We start from the raw sequence: 15,118 nt of genomic DNA, 5'->3' as shown, positions 1-15,118 counted from the left end.
GTGATACCCCCTATTGGCGCCATTCCTCTGCATGAGCCAACTTCGAACACCCCCTAGAGCCTCTATACCCGGTAAAGCGTCATGCAGGTGACCAGGGTATGTCCGTGATTCGTCCAATGCCGACCAACTTGAAATGCCCGCCAGGACGCTATCGGCTGCACGTTGCGCCCCACCACCAATCACGATGTGTACTATCCGTACCAGCGGGTGGGTCTTCTCAACCTTAGGTCACGAAAGCACGGGTCACCCTAACATCCTTCCAACCATCACTTCCCACCCCTCCAAAAAAAAAAAAAAAAAAAAAAAAAAGCAAAACAAAACAAAACAAAATAAGAAAAAGAAAAGAAAAGAAAAGAAAGCCTTTTTCACCGACCTGCAGAAGGAGGTTGAAGCCTTTTTTTGAATTGGTTACAAACAAAACGAATTAACTGTTAGTGATCAGCTCATCTGCCATCGTGGAAAAGTACCTATACGAATCACATTGCGAATTGCCTCTTAGCTTAATTTATCGATAGCCTTTCTGTCGTCTTCGTGTTGACCTCTGATCAACAAATTGTTTTTAATCTATTCTCGCATCCTGGTATTCAATGGACGTACTGAAATGGGTCGACCGATCGGGATATCCGCTCTCGAGGGACTCGGAAAGTTACTCCACCTTACAGAGCCGAAGAATGTCACTTTCTGGGTTGGATGTTATGTTGATTGATGACATGACACTCTTCTCAATCTGAAACTGATAGATATTTGCCGTTCCAATGGTTCACCAAAGGGGCCAAGAGCTATTCCCCAAATTTCGGACGCTCATGACTGGTACAGAATTGCAATAGGGATACAAGAGAAGGTTCGCAACCCCGCCATTGGAGATACACTCATTCTCTTGGTCAATCTTCCAGAATAGAGTCGCCTTCATGATTTGATAAGGACAGATGAGCGGTCGACACGCTGAGTAACGACTAATATATACGAACCATTGTGGCCACCAGTGAGATTTACAGATAAAGGGGTAAAGGTTAAAACAATTAAAAGAAAGAAAAAAAAAGAAAAGAGAAAACCATGGATGCATACGAGGTATACCGCATACAGCGTAGTATTCCCAACTGTAACCGGCTGCGCCCGTACCGTACGGTACGTATGCATGTACGGACCTTGAGCACGGGTACAGCGGCTCGCCAACCAAAGGGAGATCAGAGCACCGATAAGAGGGTATCATTTTATATACGATAATTAATTATATTAGTATATCGCCAGCCGCTGTTCCCTCAGCATTTTCTCTCTTCCTTCGCTTCCATTTTTTTCCCTCTCAAACCCCCCTCTTCTATCACGAGTATATATCTACTTATCAATTAAAACAGATTGGGTGGTTCATCATCGACATTGATCCGAATCCTTTCTTGGAGTGTATTAAACAAAAATTACCTGTTTCTGTTAATTTTTTACGTTCTATTTTATTTTTATTATACATTTTTTTCTCCGTTGCCTACTTGACATTTTTCCTGTTCCCCAATTTAACTCAAGCTAAATTACCTTGTCATTCGCTGCTGACGCCTCTCAGCCCCTCTCAGCTGATTGATCGAGGTGCACATCCATATCCACCGTTGCCCCCCATCATCCACCACCACTAATTCCACTAGAGGGTGGTTCTCGCATTTTAGCGCCCTTGGATCCTGTCTTTTCTATCCCATCCCATCCCGTCTTCTCCTTTTGGGTGGTCACTGTTTTCAACACGCCTCATTTTCTCTGTCCAGGCGACTACGTCTTTCCTCAGCTGAGTATTGAGAATCAACTTTTGTCTCAGCTCTCTTCCTCCAAGCCGTCTATCAATCATTGTCGTGGTTGGAGACCTCGTGAATTAGTACAAGGTCTCTTCTTGATTATTTTAACACCGGAGATTTTCCAGGTATGCTCACCTCTGCCTTGCTTTTTTTTTTTTTTCTTCTTTCTTTCACCCCTCAGGCCGGTTGCAATCCCCAATAGCCCTAGGTTCACTACATGGTTACACGGGCATGGAAGACGTGCTTCAGTAATCGTTGCTGACTGTTTGCTTCCCCTGACGTAACAGGTCGTCTCGCGTCTCACTTTTTCTAGTTGTCAGCAAAATGTCGACTTCTGTTTTGAACACTGCGAGTAGTTGTTGAGCGCTCCTCTTCAAAGTTCGCCTGACGTGATCGTGTCTCGTTGGGCGAGGCATTGTCCGTAATGGAGAAGCTGAACAATGAAGATGGACAGCTTTTCATAAAGGTTCGTATCCCATGCATAACATTGATCTTGTTCATTCTTTATCCTGGCTCGTCAATAGGCTGGCTTCTTTATCCACTAACTCGGGGATGTTATGTAGAATCTCGCCAGTTTTGTACGAACCCATGAGAAGGCACTCGCCAACGCGCTTCAGTTGAAACGTCAACCTAGCAAAAATGCGTCCACTCAGTCGAGCTCGTCTACGAGCTCGGCCTCATCGGCTTTGGCGGCAGCCTTGTCATTCGGTGCCTTGAAATTCACCTCTCAAACCATTAAACCCGCTAAACTTACCCTGACCCCTCACCACCTCTTCTACCTCCTCTCCCGATTCGAAGAACTCTCTATAGCCGTGGGCCCTATGAATGTTAGACTGGAGAATATTCATACCGACGTGTCGCAGTCCTATGTTTCGTTCCTGAATAAGCCTCAACGGTCCAGGGGCGACAGGGATTCTATCCACTCTGTATCCAGTGTCCGTAGTGTCATGTCTGGCATGAGTGCTCTCTGGTCGTCATTCGGGCTAGGCTCGAAGGACTCCGTCTCCAAGTCAGAGAAGGCCAAAGCAGCCCTAGAAGCAGACCTTAAATATCTTTACTCTGCTTTTACTAAAATTCCGTGCTTGCGCCTAGCCCCTGACCGTCGTGCCCGCCTGATCCGCGGATACGAAGAGTTTCCTTTTGATACCGCTGTCCCTCTCCACTCCTTTAAAAATTTGGGTGGACTAGAGATAATTGATATAGACTTTCGCTCGTTTTACGGCTGGGACCGACTATCCGAGCAACTACGCACCCTTACTGTGAAAAGAGCCAAAATCGAAGATCCCGCGGATCTGTTGACGGGGATAGTGTTGGACGACATTGACAAGCGTCGGCGGCGATCGTCCAAGAATCAGCAATCGCCTGTCCTGGGGTGGAGTGGGAATACATACCCTCAGCCGGTCTATAAGTCCGACGTCTCTGGCTCTCTCTCTGCTCCAGGGTCCCCGGTGGCTGATACGGCGTTCGGTACAAGCACCAGTCCCCAGGCGGCCCCCATGCTTAGAGTAGGATCCGAAGGTGCCAGAGGTCATGCACGAACGGGAAGTATCTCGCCCACGCGCCCGACAAGCTCCAAACACTCTTCCCACCGCCATAGCCGGCGCATACGACGCACCGGATCTGGTAGTTCAAACTCGAGTGATAACACCGGTCATCGTAATGGAAGTTCTTCGAACCTTGCTGCTGGCGGTCTTCCACCGTCCAAATGGCAATTTTTGCGGCACCTGGGTTTTCCAGATAACTCTTTGACCTCCATCACGGCCGCCGGACTTGCTCCGGTTGCCAATACGCTGTACTCTCTTGATCTGTCGGCGAATCTCTTCACCGAGGTCCCGGACAGCCTCGCAACACTAGTTGCTTTGCGAGCCCTTAATCTCTCAAACTGCATGATAGAATCTCTCCACTCACTGTCTCGCAACCCTCTTCCTGCTATAACCGCTCTTAATCTTCGCGGCAACCGGCTTCGCTCGCTTGCTGGCATTGAAAGGCTACTCTCCCTGGAAAGGTTGGACCTCCGAGACAATGACCTAACCGACCCCACTGAGATTGCCCGACTAACGAGTCTCCCTGAGATACGGGAGATTTGGGTGTCTGGGAATCCTTTCGTGAAAACGCATTCTGGCTACCGCGTTGTAATTTTCAACCTCTTCCGTCGTACTCCGGGATACTCAGAAGACATCATTATCGATGGATCCGGTCCAGGGTACACGGAGAGGAAGCAGTTAATTGACCGGGTTGCCGAGCCCGAAGGTACACCGGTCATACGATCAGCTGCCGCGGACCACTCGGCCGTCGTCAGCAAATCAGCCAACACCGCAGTACCGGGAGCCGCAGCTGTCGGGCCCGCTGAGGGAGAAGATGGTTGTGCACGACGAACATTACAAAATGAATATGGCGTTGGGTCTACTCGTCGCAAGAAAGGTCATCGAAGGAGGATTGTCAACACGTCTGTGGAGAAGGCCTCAACTGATGGTAAAGAAACCCCAGGTGCGATGGTGCCTTCTGTCCTTCCTGTTCAGCATATTCAATTACCCGTTGATCCATTTGTGACACCGTCTTCCGACCGTCAACGGAGATCTGATGGTGGACCTCAGGTCGGACCTGCGAAAGTTCGAAGCCCAGAAAAGGTCGACGGTGATCCAGACCTCACCAGCCAGCCGATGAACGAGTCTTTTGTCATACCGCGGGCAGTCCAGGATCTGGACTGGAACGCGGATGGCAAGTTTTACCGGCGGCAACTGGAGGCTCTGAAACACGACGTCGGCAACACCTGGCTCCATGCGCTGGGAGACCGTGGCTGGGATCAACCACCACGGGACATCAACGTTCCTCGCACGGGTGTGAACCTCGGGGATTCAGCAATTATCCCAGCAGAGGCACTTACCCGGGCAAACAACCTACCCATTCTGAGCGGAGGCCGACCCTGAGTTGCCCATCCGTATCTACTGGTTGGCGTACCGCCAAGCAGCACAAAAGTCGTTCAAGTTGGCTCGTTTACCTGGTTCCTTTCGCCTATCAATTTTTTCTTAACTATTACCATCACCCCCGTCACGTTTCATACCTGTGGCAGTGGCAGTTGGCCACTGAGTGCATTTGGTGGCGTTCTATGGCCTTTCAAGATAGCGGGCCGGATGTCTGAACATTTCTGCTTTTTACGACTACGAGATTTTTACCCTCTCACCACTCTCCTATCTACCGTACACCTTGCATTCGACCGTTTCAGGCTGGTCCATGTTATGGGAGGCAATTTATTCACGAGATTCACCGTCTCTAGACCGCATGTATTATTGTATTTGGTGAAGGGTTTATGGTGTTCATAGGCGTTTCTGAAGCTTCTTGTTTTCTTTCTTTTTTCATCCCGCCTTTTGATGATTTCCTGGCCCTTTTTTCTTCGTCTCTTTTTAACTCTTCTTCTATTCTTCATCCTCTCTAATGATTTACTGAGGGGGCTTGATTTGACGCATGTTGAGATGCCACACTGTTGATTTGCTTGATGTATACCTCTTTTCTGTTGTTTCCTTTTCTCCTATCATCCCAGATTACCCCCTGCTCGAGTTTCGGGAGTTCCGCAGAGCAGTGATGAAGTTCGGACCTAATGCATGAGACATGAAAAGAGAAAATGAGCGAGAGTCATTTTGCGCGTGCGCGAGAGAAGAGAGTGAGACCATCTCTCCGTGAATCAATACTAGCAGTAGTAGTAGTTGAATGCAAAAGCGCGTTGGGCGTTGACGAAGATGCACTGCGTCATAGATTTCGCGTAGGAGTAAAAGTGTGGTTGGGATAAGAATACTGAGAGACTAAGGCACGTAAGTGCTTTATGCACAACATCTGCTGACAGGAGAAAATTCGATTTGATGGGCTGTCATGGATCGGATGTCAATTTTTTTTTTTCTTTCTCCTACTGGTGAGGGTCAGCGCCTTTGAGGAGCGAATGCGCGCGATCAGAGCCTGGTGGCGATAGAAGTAGATCAGATGGGGTCCGATGGAAATTGATAGCATGTATTCTAGGTCGGGTGGAAGAGATCTATTCAGAATAACTGTTAGTGGGAAGGAGAGAAGGGAATCCAGTAGTCATTAGAGTCAAGATAAGGGTAACATCGTTGAAAGAATTGAAGTTGAGGTTGTAGTTGAATGAATTGAATGATGGATAAAGGAACCCATACAATCTCCCCAAACAAACGATGGACCAATGAGAGAGCGAGGATGGCCGGGCGGCCGAGCGACTGAAGGAACCTTTGGGTTTTTTTTTTCTTGAGTTTCTCTTCGTCTTTTTCACTCTCTCACTGGTCAACCTGCCCTCTTTGGTGAGTCTACCCTTTGATCTCCTTCCCCGTCTCGACCCTGCCCACTCCTACTCCTCCTCCTCTTCTTCTCTCTCTCCCTCTCTCTCTCTTCTCCCTGAAGAATCCAAGATAAGGAAACAAAAATAGAAAAGAAAAGAAAAATCCTCATTCTCATTCTGCTGCCCAAATAGGTCCCAACCTAGGCCGAATTATCAAAAAATTTTCAGCCGTCTGAGCGGAACAGGAAAAAGATCCCTTGATTGCCGACGCTCTCGCTTTCGTTCTCTCGCTCGCTCTCTCTCTCTCTTTCTCAACAATCCCCTTCCACCACAACAACCCCTTCACGCCACCACAAGATCGCTTTTGCTTTCCTGGCAAGCTTTCCCATCTCAACCTTCCGATTTACACGGCTTTTCGGCCATTCTATCGCATCCTCTTTCCCCCCAAAAAAAGGGAAATTTAATAGCCCGTCGAGTTTTCCGCCTAAGGTTTCTGGTCAACAACTTATTTTTTCCTTTTTGCTCATCCACAGTCTTTGAGGCTTTGTTTCATCGCTCGGAATCCGCATCATCCTATTCTCACCGCGCGTCATCTACGATCTGGAGGGGAGTGTTTGATCTTCACACCTCGTCTGGCTCCTCGCCAGATTCCCCGATTGTACAAGGCCGTTTGGCCTGTTTTCGTTTCCATATCTTGTTGTTCCCTTTAGATCCGTTTGGTAAGCGCTCCACCCCTCTTTCATCGCTGCCTCAACCACGACGAGCCCGAGCGCATTGTTCACGCGTTTTTCGCCGGGCCTTGACCAGACCCATCGAAATTTTCTATCCTCCATGACCGGAGAGGGATGCTAATAGTTTGGTTATCACAGTATAGACGCCGCGTCATTGTAACAAGCGTTTCGCGAACTACTCTTTATCCTTCCTTTTCTTTCCTCATTGCTTACGCTCGTGTGCATTACCTACTCTTTGCTTTTCTTTCGCTCCCGTCGTCTCTCGTTAGAGCCCCGTCGCCATGGCTGATCAGGAAGTGGATTTGGACTCGATCATTGATAGATTGTTGGAGGTGAGGGGTAGCCGCCCTGGAAAGCAGGTTCAGTTGTTGGAATCAGAGATTCGTTATCTCTGCACCAAGGCTCGGGAAATTTTCATCTCGCAACCCATCCTGCTAGAGTTGGAAGCGCCAATCAAGGTAACGCCGCGGCCCTGTCTCCTGAGCCGGAATCTCGGGTAACAATGGCTTTGTCCCTGAGGGCTAACGTGCTGGCGCGATCAGATTTGCGGTGATATTCACGGCCAATACTACGATCTTTTGCGTCTTTTCGAATACGGTGGATTCCCGCCCGAGGCCAACTACCTATTCCTTGGAGACTACGTGGACCGTGGCAAGCAGTCCCTCGAGACCATCTGTCTACTCCTGGCATACAAGATCAAGTACCCCGAAAACTTCTTCGTTCTCCGTGGAAACCACGAATGCGCATCCATCAACCGTATCTACGGCTTCTACGATGAATGTAAGCGGAGGTATAACATCAAGCTGTGGAAGACTTTCACCGATTGCTTCAACTGCCTCCCCATTGCGGCTATCATTGATGAGAAGATCTTCACCATGCATGGTGGTCTGAGCCCCGATCTGAACTCCATGGAGCAAATTCGCCGTGTGATGCGTCCCACTGATGTAAGTGCCCCTCTGTTACCCCACCCCCGCCCATCGTGGTTTATCTGTTGGAGATTTTTCTTTGCCCTCTGGCAGTTCAACCGGGTGCCACGATGGGTTCTCCCCATTGATCCAAATCCTTCTCGCCTGGCTCCTGAAGCTCAAGGCTTGGCCTGCTAACGAGAACAGATTCCTGACTGCGGTCTCCTGTGCGATCTTCTGTGGTCCGATCCGGACAAGGACATCACGGGCTGGAGTGAAAACGACCGAGGTGTTTCGTTCACGTTTGGTCCCGATGTCGTCTCCCGTTTCCTCCAGAAACATGATATGGATTTGATTTGCCGTGCACACCAAGTGGTCGAGGACGGCTATGAGTTCTTCTCCAAGCGTCAACTCGTCACGCTTTTCAGTGCCCCCAACTATTGTGGAGAGTTTGACAACGCTGGTGCCATGATGAGTGTCGATGAGAGTCTACTCTGTTCCTTCCAGGTATGTTGCCGCTCGCGTTACCCCGCTCAATGTGACGATACAGGAAGCTAACCTGTTTCTCGCAGATCTTGAAACCAGCAGAAAAGAAACAAAAGTACGTTTACGGGGGCATGAGCTCAAACAGGCCCATCACTCCTCCGCGAAAGCAAAAGAAGAAGTAAGACATACGAGCTTTTCCATGTGCAGCAGGTTCGGACGGAGATAAACACAACATACCCACCCACTCATCACCACACGAGACCGGATCCAGATCCCCCGCATCATCGATGGCCAATGCATTAGACGGTCGGAAGCAGCAGATACAACAGGTCACCCGAAAGAGCCTTACGATATGCAGAGCGTCATTTCCTCCCCCGCATACCACCTCCAGCGACTCCGAGTGATTTCTTTTCCTTTGCGCTGAATATGTTATTTTCCCTATCTCTTTATATGGAAGGTACTTCTGCTCCCGTCGGGGTCGGTGTTCTACTCTTTTTTTTTTTCTTTACTTTCTATTTCCTTGTTTATTTTCACTTCTTTTCCTTTTCCTTTTCTTTGACTCTTGTCTTGTCCGAATCATTTACTGAGGGAGGGAAAGCGACGGGCTGCATCTGGTGTTCTCCGTTTGCGCTTTTTTGAAAATCTTCCTGTGAGTGTAATGCCAACCAAATAAGCAACGACATGTCCATGTCTTTGAACTGCAAGATCCATCCCATCCCCCAATAGCCGTCCTTGCCTACCCTGCCCTTCTACTTTCCATAACCCTTTACCCAGTGGACCCGTAATGGGATCTCTCGAGGGTCTTGTGAAGCGGCCCCGTGCAATGAACTCGAATGGATTGGATGACTTGACGATAACGAACACCGCATGCCATCATATCAGCACATCATGTATCCCTTATCATGTTCATGATGAGTCCATGTTATTGGTTTATTGATTCTTTTCATCTAGTGGCAAAAGAAACCCAACATTTGATGCGACAATAGCCTGCTGCTCTCTCTCCCCCTTTCCTCTTCCTGGCTCGTCTGTGCAGAGGTGATGGAGATTTTTCGGATCAATCCATTTCATTCAATGTATTACTGTATTTTAGAGGCATAATTATCGGACTTGTTGATCTCTTTCTTTTTTTTTTTTTTTTTTTTCTTTTGGTAAAGAACTTCATTGGTAAGTGGGGGTAGATATTTGGAATGCTTTGTACTGTCAGTATTCATGCCCCCTACTAGCAGTATATAGACACCCCAGTATTTGAAGGGTAGAGCGTTGTTTATCTTTGCTATCTACTACATATATTCACGGTTTTCTTGAACTGCTACCTAGTCCACAAAACCTCGAAATTCTCAATGATAAGCTGTGATATCAATCACTCATTGTGTTGCCCCCAGCCACTGTATAACGCTACGGTTTCAAATGATAACAATGAGCAAAGAAATGCGGACAAGTCAAAGTAAAAGAAAATTAGACCTAGTAAATAGCTAATTCAAACAAGCTAAAAATCGATTGACGATTGATCATAATCAATTACATGCCACCGAAACCAGGAGAGACGATGTGCGAGATATCAAAATAGAAAGAAGTACTCCGTCCAGTCCATCTACTCATGAACTCCCTCCCCCTTGTAATGTTTCCGCTCAAGCTTGCATACGATTTTTTGTTATTTTTCAAGCTTAAACGTATTGAGACAGCCACCTGATACCCTCGCCGTAACCTGTGATTGATTAGTTGTTGTGTTTCCCATGGAATGTGACGGATAGATTAGAAACGGGGCTGAGGGGCTTGGCAGGACTCACCCTGTCTCATCACGACACTGCACATGAAGACCTCGATCGGTCGGATGCCCTCGAGCGGCACCTTGCCCTTTCCTGTGGTCTGGTAGAGTCCCAGCTGGTGTCTGAGTTCGTCCTCGCTGACGGCGTCGGGGTGGTCGATCTTGTTGCCGAGAATGAGGAAGGGGACCTTGGCGAGCTCCTCCATGGCGAGGAGGGCGTCGAGCTCGGCCTTGGACTCGGGGAAACGCTCGTGGTCCTTGGCGTCAACGAGGAAAACGATACCGCTCACTTCAGGGAAGTAGTCCTTCCAAAGACGACGGGCTGTACTCGGAGTGCGTTGTCAGAAGTTGATTCACCCGATGGAAGGAGTATGGTTGATTGGGGATAAAGCGTAGATATGAAGAGGGATAGATAGGTAAGGTAAAATGTGTCTTATGCACTTACCCTGCTGGTGACCACCCAAGTCAAAAGTAGTGAAGCGGTTGTTTCCAATAGCAAGCTCCTCCGACGCTGTTGTTGGTGCCCGGTTAGCCTTTGGACCAATTTGCCACCCGATTCTAGTCCCCCAATAAATCGACCAGTGCCACGTCCACATCGTTTTAAGGTCAAGGATAACATACTCGGATGAGCGGTAGGCTGGAGGACGGCAACCCGGTCGTTCTAATATTTCCCTCGCGTTAGCATATGGCCTAAACTGTCTTTCATTTCCTGGACCGCAATTGAGCGGCCGCGTCACACTGCGCCTGGGTATACGGTGGCGGGAGCGGGAGAGGGTGTGCAGGGGTAGGTACACACCTTCAACATGTGCAGAAGAGTCGTCTTTCCGGCATTGTCGAGGCCGAGGAAGAGGAGCTTGGCGTGCTTGTTGAGCAGGCCGAGGGAGGCCAAGATATCGTAGACTGTGCGGAGGGGACCATCAGCGACTGCATTGCTTTCATCGACGGTATGTCAAGGATGAAGATGGCCAGGTAGTGGATGGGATTAAGAAGAGGTCCATTCCGAAGGGGGTATAATGGAGTTTTGCATTTGGGTCTGCAGATCGACTTGTTCAAAAACAAGTGGCCGACCGGGAAGACAGGAAACGGGGGAACAGCACGTACACCAGTTAATGATCCACATGGTGAGATCGATTCAGTCCAGATGGGTAGGTACTGAAGATCGGTGATATGGAGTGCGAAGCTTGCGAAGGCTGGAGCGCTGGCGGTGAGGTTTGAAGAAGATAAGACACGGTTGCGGTGGTTGACGTTGGGCTTTCGCTTGCCTGACGCTTAGCGCTCGGCTAAGCCAACCAAAGCGCCGGGAGATCAGCCGGGACCACGTATGTCTATATCTCCCATTAGTACCTGAATCTCGGTCATTTTTTTCTTCTTCTCTTCGATTCTAAAAACGAAAGTCAACTACAAAGGATGTAAAGTAAGTCTTTGGTTTTGTATGTATATTTTTTCATTTGTTTGAAATTCGGATATTCTGAGGGACCAGCACACTGATCAGTCGGTTGGAACCGGTATCTACAACGTCGCGCGCAACAACCAAAAGGGGGTATACACTTCATGAACCGCCTCCATGCAACAAAGATTAAAACAAAAAAACAGACCAAACCAGAGTCCCGACCAGAAACAGAGGCCGCCCAACAGAAGGGATGTCATAAAAATAGTAATAAAAGGGAGTGCGGGTAACAAATATGTATCACAAGAAACGAAGAAGCAAAAGCGATCGCCCTGTAAATGCAAACAAATGTCCTCCGAAGCAGAAAGCCATCAGCCAGGTAGGAAACAACAGTCAACGAGTGGGTGATCGTTAAAAATAATCAATATTTACAAGAAAGGCATGTATCCCTTCTGATGAAGAATGGAAAAGTCTAAACAGATAGGACGAGCTGTGCGTCTTCTCCGACACCGTAGGCTCGGCACCTCTCAGCAACTGCGAGGCCCAGGTCCTTCATCCGTTCAGCACCCTTTCCGGGAATGGGCCGCCGCTCCATCTGCTCCTTGGCAGCTTTGCGGCAGTGTTGACGCCAGTACTTTTCTTTGCGCTTCTGGCGCTTCTTCTCGAGACCCTCAACAATGTCGATGGGGCCTCTGGTATGCACTTCACGAGTGCGGGATGATTCACGCTCAGGTGACTCTCGGAGGGGAACAATACCTGTCCAGCGATAAGAGCCATCCTGTTTAGCGAAGAAGGGGTTGGGTGTCCGAGGAAGCGACTTGGTACGAGTAACGTGCCGGCGTTGAACCAACTCGCTGATGTTCACACCAGGAGCCTGAAGATGGGTGACATCGTCGCCGACAGTCTGTTCGGCTTTAGCCGGGGACTTTAACTTCACCGGTGGTGGTGGAGAGCGTAGACGCCTGGGGGAGGAGCGGCCATGGCGGCGAGGAGGAGGTGGAGAGACCATCCGCTTGGGAGACAAGCGAGGGGACTGCTTCCGAGTCTGGTCAGCCCCAGATCTTCCTCGAGCCGGTTCGTCGACCATGATAGACTCTGCCAGATCGTCGTCGTCATCCTCATCCTCCTCATCAAGATCCGATGTGGGGAAGCTAGGGTCGATGTCTTGAGGGATGATGATTTGCTTGGAGAGTCGACGCTGTTCGATGCAAGACTTGTAGGCAGCTTCCAGAGGTCGATCTTCATCAAACGTGCCGCAGACAAAGTCTGTACTGTCAGGCAAGTTGGGGGTCCTAGGGCGCATCTTCATAGGCTTCGCACGGTTGATGCCTTTGCCCGAGAGTGCAGGTGGCCATCTCCGGCTCAGATCATCATAACCAGAGTCGAAGGACGTGTTCGAGTCCCTCCGAGGGAGAACAGTAGGAGGAACCTCGAGAGTCAGAGGACTGGTTGCGGCAGTAGTCGTGGCAGGAGCCCAAAATTCATACTCGGAGCCATCATCGCTCTCATCTGAATCCGCAAAGCCTGCCTCGTTATCTGACTCGTTACCATCATCCGATGAGAGGTCACTGACAGTTGACTCATCGTCATCGTCATCATCCTCATCATCGTCGTCGTCCTCTTCTTCATCCTCTGCTTCGTCCTCAAGAGCCTCCTCCTCTGCTTCTTCGCCGAGTTTCCGAATCGCGATTTCTTTCTTCATGCAATCACTCATGGTGATCTTGTCCGTGTAGTCACCAGACTTGGTGACCCATTCATCATCTTCCTCCTCAGAGCTAGCAAACTCGTGGAAGCGAGTCGCCTCAGACTCTTCGAACTTGCCCAGACCGCTCGTGGGTACACCCCTCTTCTCGGTGGCTGGCTTCTGGACCTGGGCGACTGGAGGCACAACCTTCTCAGGAGATGCCTTACGAGAGATAGGGGCAGGTGACCCGCGAGGACGTGATCGTAAACTGACACCACGGCACGGAGACCGTTCTCTTTTCGTCTCCGGGTCACGGGCTGGGCAAACGAAGGTGAGGACCGTCCTCCGCTTCGCAGGCTCTGTTGGGGTAGGGTTGGTATCATTCTTCTGCACGGTCGGTCGTTGCGGTGTGGGTGGTTGGACCTTCGACTCCTCCGTTTTACGCCCGCATGCAAAGCTGATGCATCTCTTGCGTCCGAGGTTGGCCTCTACAGTCGACTCGCTAGTCTGTATGGTCAACTTCTTGTTGCTGCCCATTGACGGGGCTTTGCTGGATAGCTGAGCTGGTAGAGGTGGGCTGGGGGTGCTGGACAAAGATGGACTGCTCAAGCCTTCGTCGCTAGTCAATTCAGCAGTCGACACGCCGCTAACGTTACTATGAGGGTACGAGCGGTAGAAGGACCGGTCACGGGGTGAGGGAAGCTCTTCAGACGGGCTTAGAGTCGGGCTGTGCCGGAGGGCACGGGTGAGGAGGGATTCTTTCTTATCACTCATGGCGGTGGGAGACTTGACGTAAACCACACCGTCGTCAACGTTCATTGGGGCGGTATTTAGGAACCGGTGATCGGGAGGTTCATCGATGTCCTCAGTCATTGCGTTTTCTTGCGGGGCAGACTTGTTGGACTGATGAGGTGAGAGTAGCATCTTCAAGATGTGTTGTATCGACGAGAAAGGTCGGTCACCACCACGGAAGTTGGCCATCACTTTATGATTATATTAATACTGACGACAGGGAGTATGTGAGAGAAACAAGGTGAGTGAGGATAAAGAGACAGCTCGGTAGGTAGTAGTATGGTGAGAGGTGGAAAGGATAGTGGGCGACGGCGAAGATTGGAGGATTCAATTGCTTGAAAAGAATATAATCCGATAAGTTCATCAATCAAATATATTGAATAAGAAGATGCTCTCTCAATATCGATCAATTGTGCAACCGATCGAGCCAGAGGGCAGAAGAGAATGGGGTCCCAAAAAGGACGAAGATGGTCATGATATACAAGGCATGGTGTTGAGGTATGGCGCAGCAGGGAGAGGAGACGATGGCGTCTGGTATGCGGCCAAGATCTGAGATCTACGCCTTCTTCAATAGATGGCAGCTCAAAGAGCGCCAGAAGAAGACGCGTTCAAGAAAAGCTCCAGAAAAAAAAAAACAATGTGTTGGCAATAGTAGGCTTTGAGTTCGAGATGAAGGAAGAAGGAATGTTAAGAGGAAGTCGGAAAATAAAAAAGTGATATTGGGAAGGGAGGGGAGGGCAAAAAGTGTATTTTAATAAAAAAAAAATAGAAATTAGAAAAATTAAATAATCAAAACGGAAAATAGAAATAATTAATGATTCAATGGTTAGCAGCCGATACAGTAAGTACGGCGTAATTTAGAGGGGTGGGAGGGTTTAAAGGAAAAAATCATAATTAAAGCAAAAGCAAAAGCAAAAGCAAAATCAAAAAAAAAAAAAAAAAATCCCATCAGGGTAAAATCCTATGACGGGGCGCGGGAGAGCGGCACTGGGTTTGGCTTTTTGGGGGGTGGGAAGCCTTGATCGGTCAGGGTACTCCGTAAGTCACTGGTCAGGAGTGGTTGCCACACTGTCAACGACACTTGAACAACTACAATTAGTCAAGGAAAAAAAAAAAAAAAAAGGGAAAAGAGATCTTCTCTTGGCCTTCTTTTCTTCTGCAGACGCTTGGTCCAACCATCCCCGCCAAGACGGACCCACCCTGTCGCTTTACTCTCCAAACTGATGCATGCTTCTGTTCCTGCGGCTACGTGACGCTGGCTGAAAAAATACAGTACTGCTGTTTTTTTTTGCAAGTTGACGGTGTACTGCCTCG

The 15,118-nt window shown here is 49.1% G+C and overlaps 4 protein-coding genes across 4 annotated transcripts; 2 read left to right on the top strand and 2 right to left on the bottom strand.

The window, feature by feature from the left end:
• Positions 1 to 2,196: 2,196 nt before the first annotated feature.
• Positions 2,197 to 5,294, top strand: BDV27DRAFT_166266 (leucine-rich repeat domain-containing protein; the record flags this gene model as incomplete). The annotated part of the gene is made up of 2 exons (XM_032074148.1): positions 2,197 to 2,238; positions 2,336 to 5,294. The coding sequence occupies 2 exons, from the start codon at positions 2,197 to 2,199 to the stop codon at positions 4,697 to 4,699; spliced, it is 2,406 nt and encodes an 801-aa protein (XP_031925461.1). The 3' UTR covers positions 4,700 to 5,294.
• A 1,672-nt stretch (positions 5,295 to 6,966) lies between these two features.
• glcA (type 1 serine/threonine-protein phosphatase catalytic subunit GLC7) lies at positions 6,967 to 8,683 on the top strand. The gene is made up of 4 exons (XM_032067653.1): positions 6,967 to 7,243; positions 7,328 to 7,729; positions 7,898 to 8,197; positions 8,263 to 8,683. Exons 1-4 carry the CDS (start codon positions 7,067 to 7,069, stop codon positions 8,356 to 8,358), a joined length of 975 nt encoding a protein of 324 aa, XP_031925460.1. The 5' UTR covers positions 6,967 to 7,066; the 3' UTR covers positions 8,359 to 8,683.
• A 932-nt stretch (positions 8,684 to 9,615) lies between these two features.
• Positions 9,616 to 11,145, bottom strand: sar1 (Arf family GTPase SAR1). The gene is made up of 6 exons (XM_032067652.1): positions 11,043 to 11,145; positions 10,738 to 10,841; positions 10,563 to 10,602; positions 10,387 to 10,452; positions 9,964 to 10,263; positions 9,616 to 9,881 (listed from the first exon to the last, which is right to left on the bottom strand). Exons 1-6 carry the CDS (start codon positions 11,059 to 11,061, stop codon positions 9,841 to 9,843), a joined length of 570 nt encoding a protein of 189 aa, XP_031925459.1. The 5' UTR covers positions 11,062 to 11,145; the 3' UTR covers positions 9,616 to 9,840.
• Positions 11,146 to 11,360: 215 nt separating this feature from the next.
• BDV27DRAFT_131541 (DUF2457 domain-containing protein) lies at positions 11,361 to 14,639 on the bottom strand. The gene has a single exon (XM_032067651.1). It carries the CDS (start codon positions 13,991 to 13,993, stop codon positions 11,801 to 11,803), a length of 2,193 nt encoding a protein of 730 aa, XP_031925458.1. The 5' UTR covers positions 13,994 to 14,639; the 3' UTR covers positions 11,361 to 11,800.
• Positions 14,640 to 15,118: the final 479 nt, after the last annotated feature.

Source organism: Aspergillus caelatus (genome assembly GCF_009193585.1).
Source record: "Aspergillus caelatus strain CBS 763.97 unplaced genomic scaffold BDV27scaffold_143, whole genome shotgun sequence".
Taxonomy (NCBI): Eukaryota; Fungi; Ascomycota; class Eurotiomycetes; order Eurotiales; family Aspergillaceae; genus Aspergillus; species Aspergillus caelatus.
The sequence above is the reverse complement of the archived record's forward strand: the minus strand, read 5'-3'. Positions and strand labels throughout refer to the sequence as shown.

Coding starts and splice junctions, on each gene's coding strand:
- glcA (XM_032067653.1), top strand. CDS start 7,067: ATGGCTGATCAGGAAGTGGATTTGGACTCGATCATTGATAGATTGTTG. Junction 7,730..7,897: donor GTGTGATGCGTCCCACTGAT/GTAAGTGCCCCT, acceptor TAACGAGAACAG/ATTCCTGACTGCGGTCTCCT. Junction 8,198..8,262: donor GTCTACTCTGTTCCTTCCAG/GTATGTTGCCGC, acceptor TGTTTCTCGCAG/ATCTTGAAACCAGCAGAAAA.
- sar1 (XM_032067652.1), bottom strand. Junction 10,264..10,386: donor CTTGGGTGGTCACCAGCAGG/GTAAGTGCATAA, acceptor CTCCGAGTACAG/CCCGTCGTCTTTGGAAGGAC. Junction 9,882..9,963: donor CAGTGTCGTGATGAGACAGG/GTGAGTCCTGCC, acceptor AATCAATCACAG/GTTACGGCGAGGGTATCAGG.
- BDV27DRAFT_131541 (XM_032067651.1), bottom strand. CDS start 13,993: ATGGCCAACTTCCGTGGTGGTGACCGACCTTTCTCGTCGATACAACAC.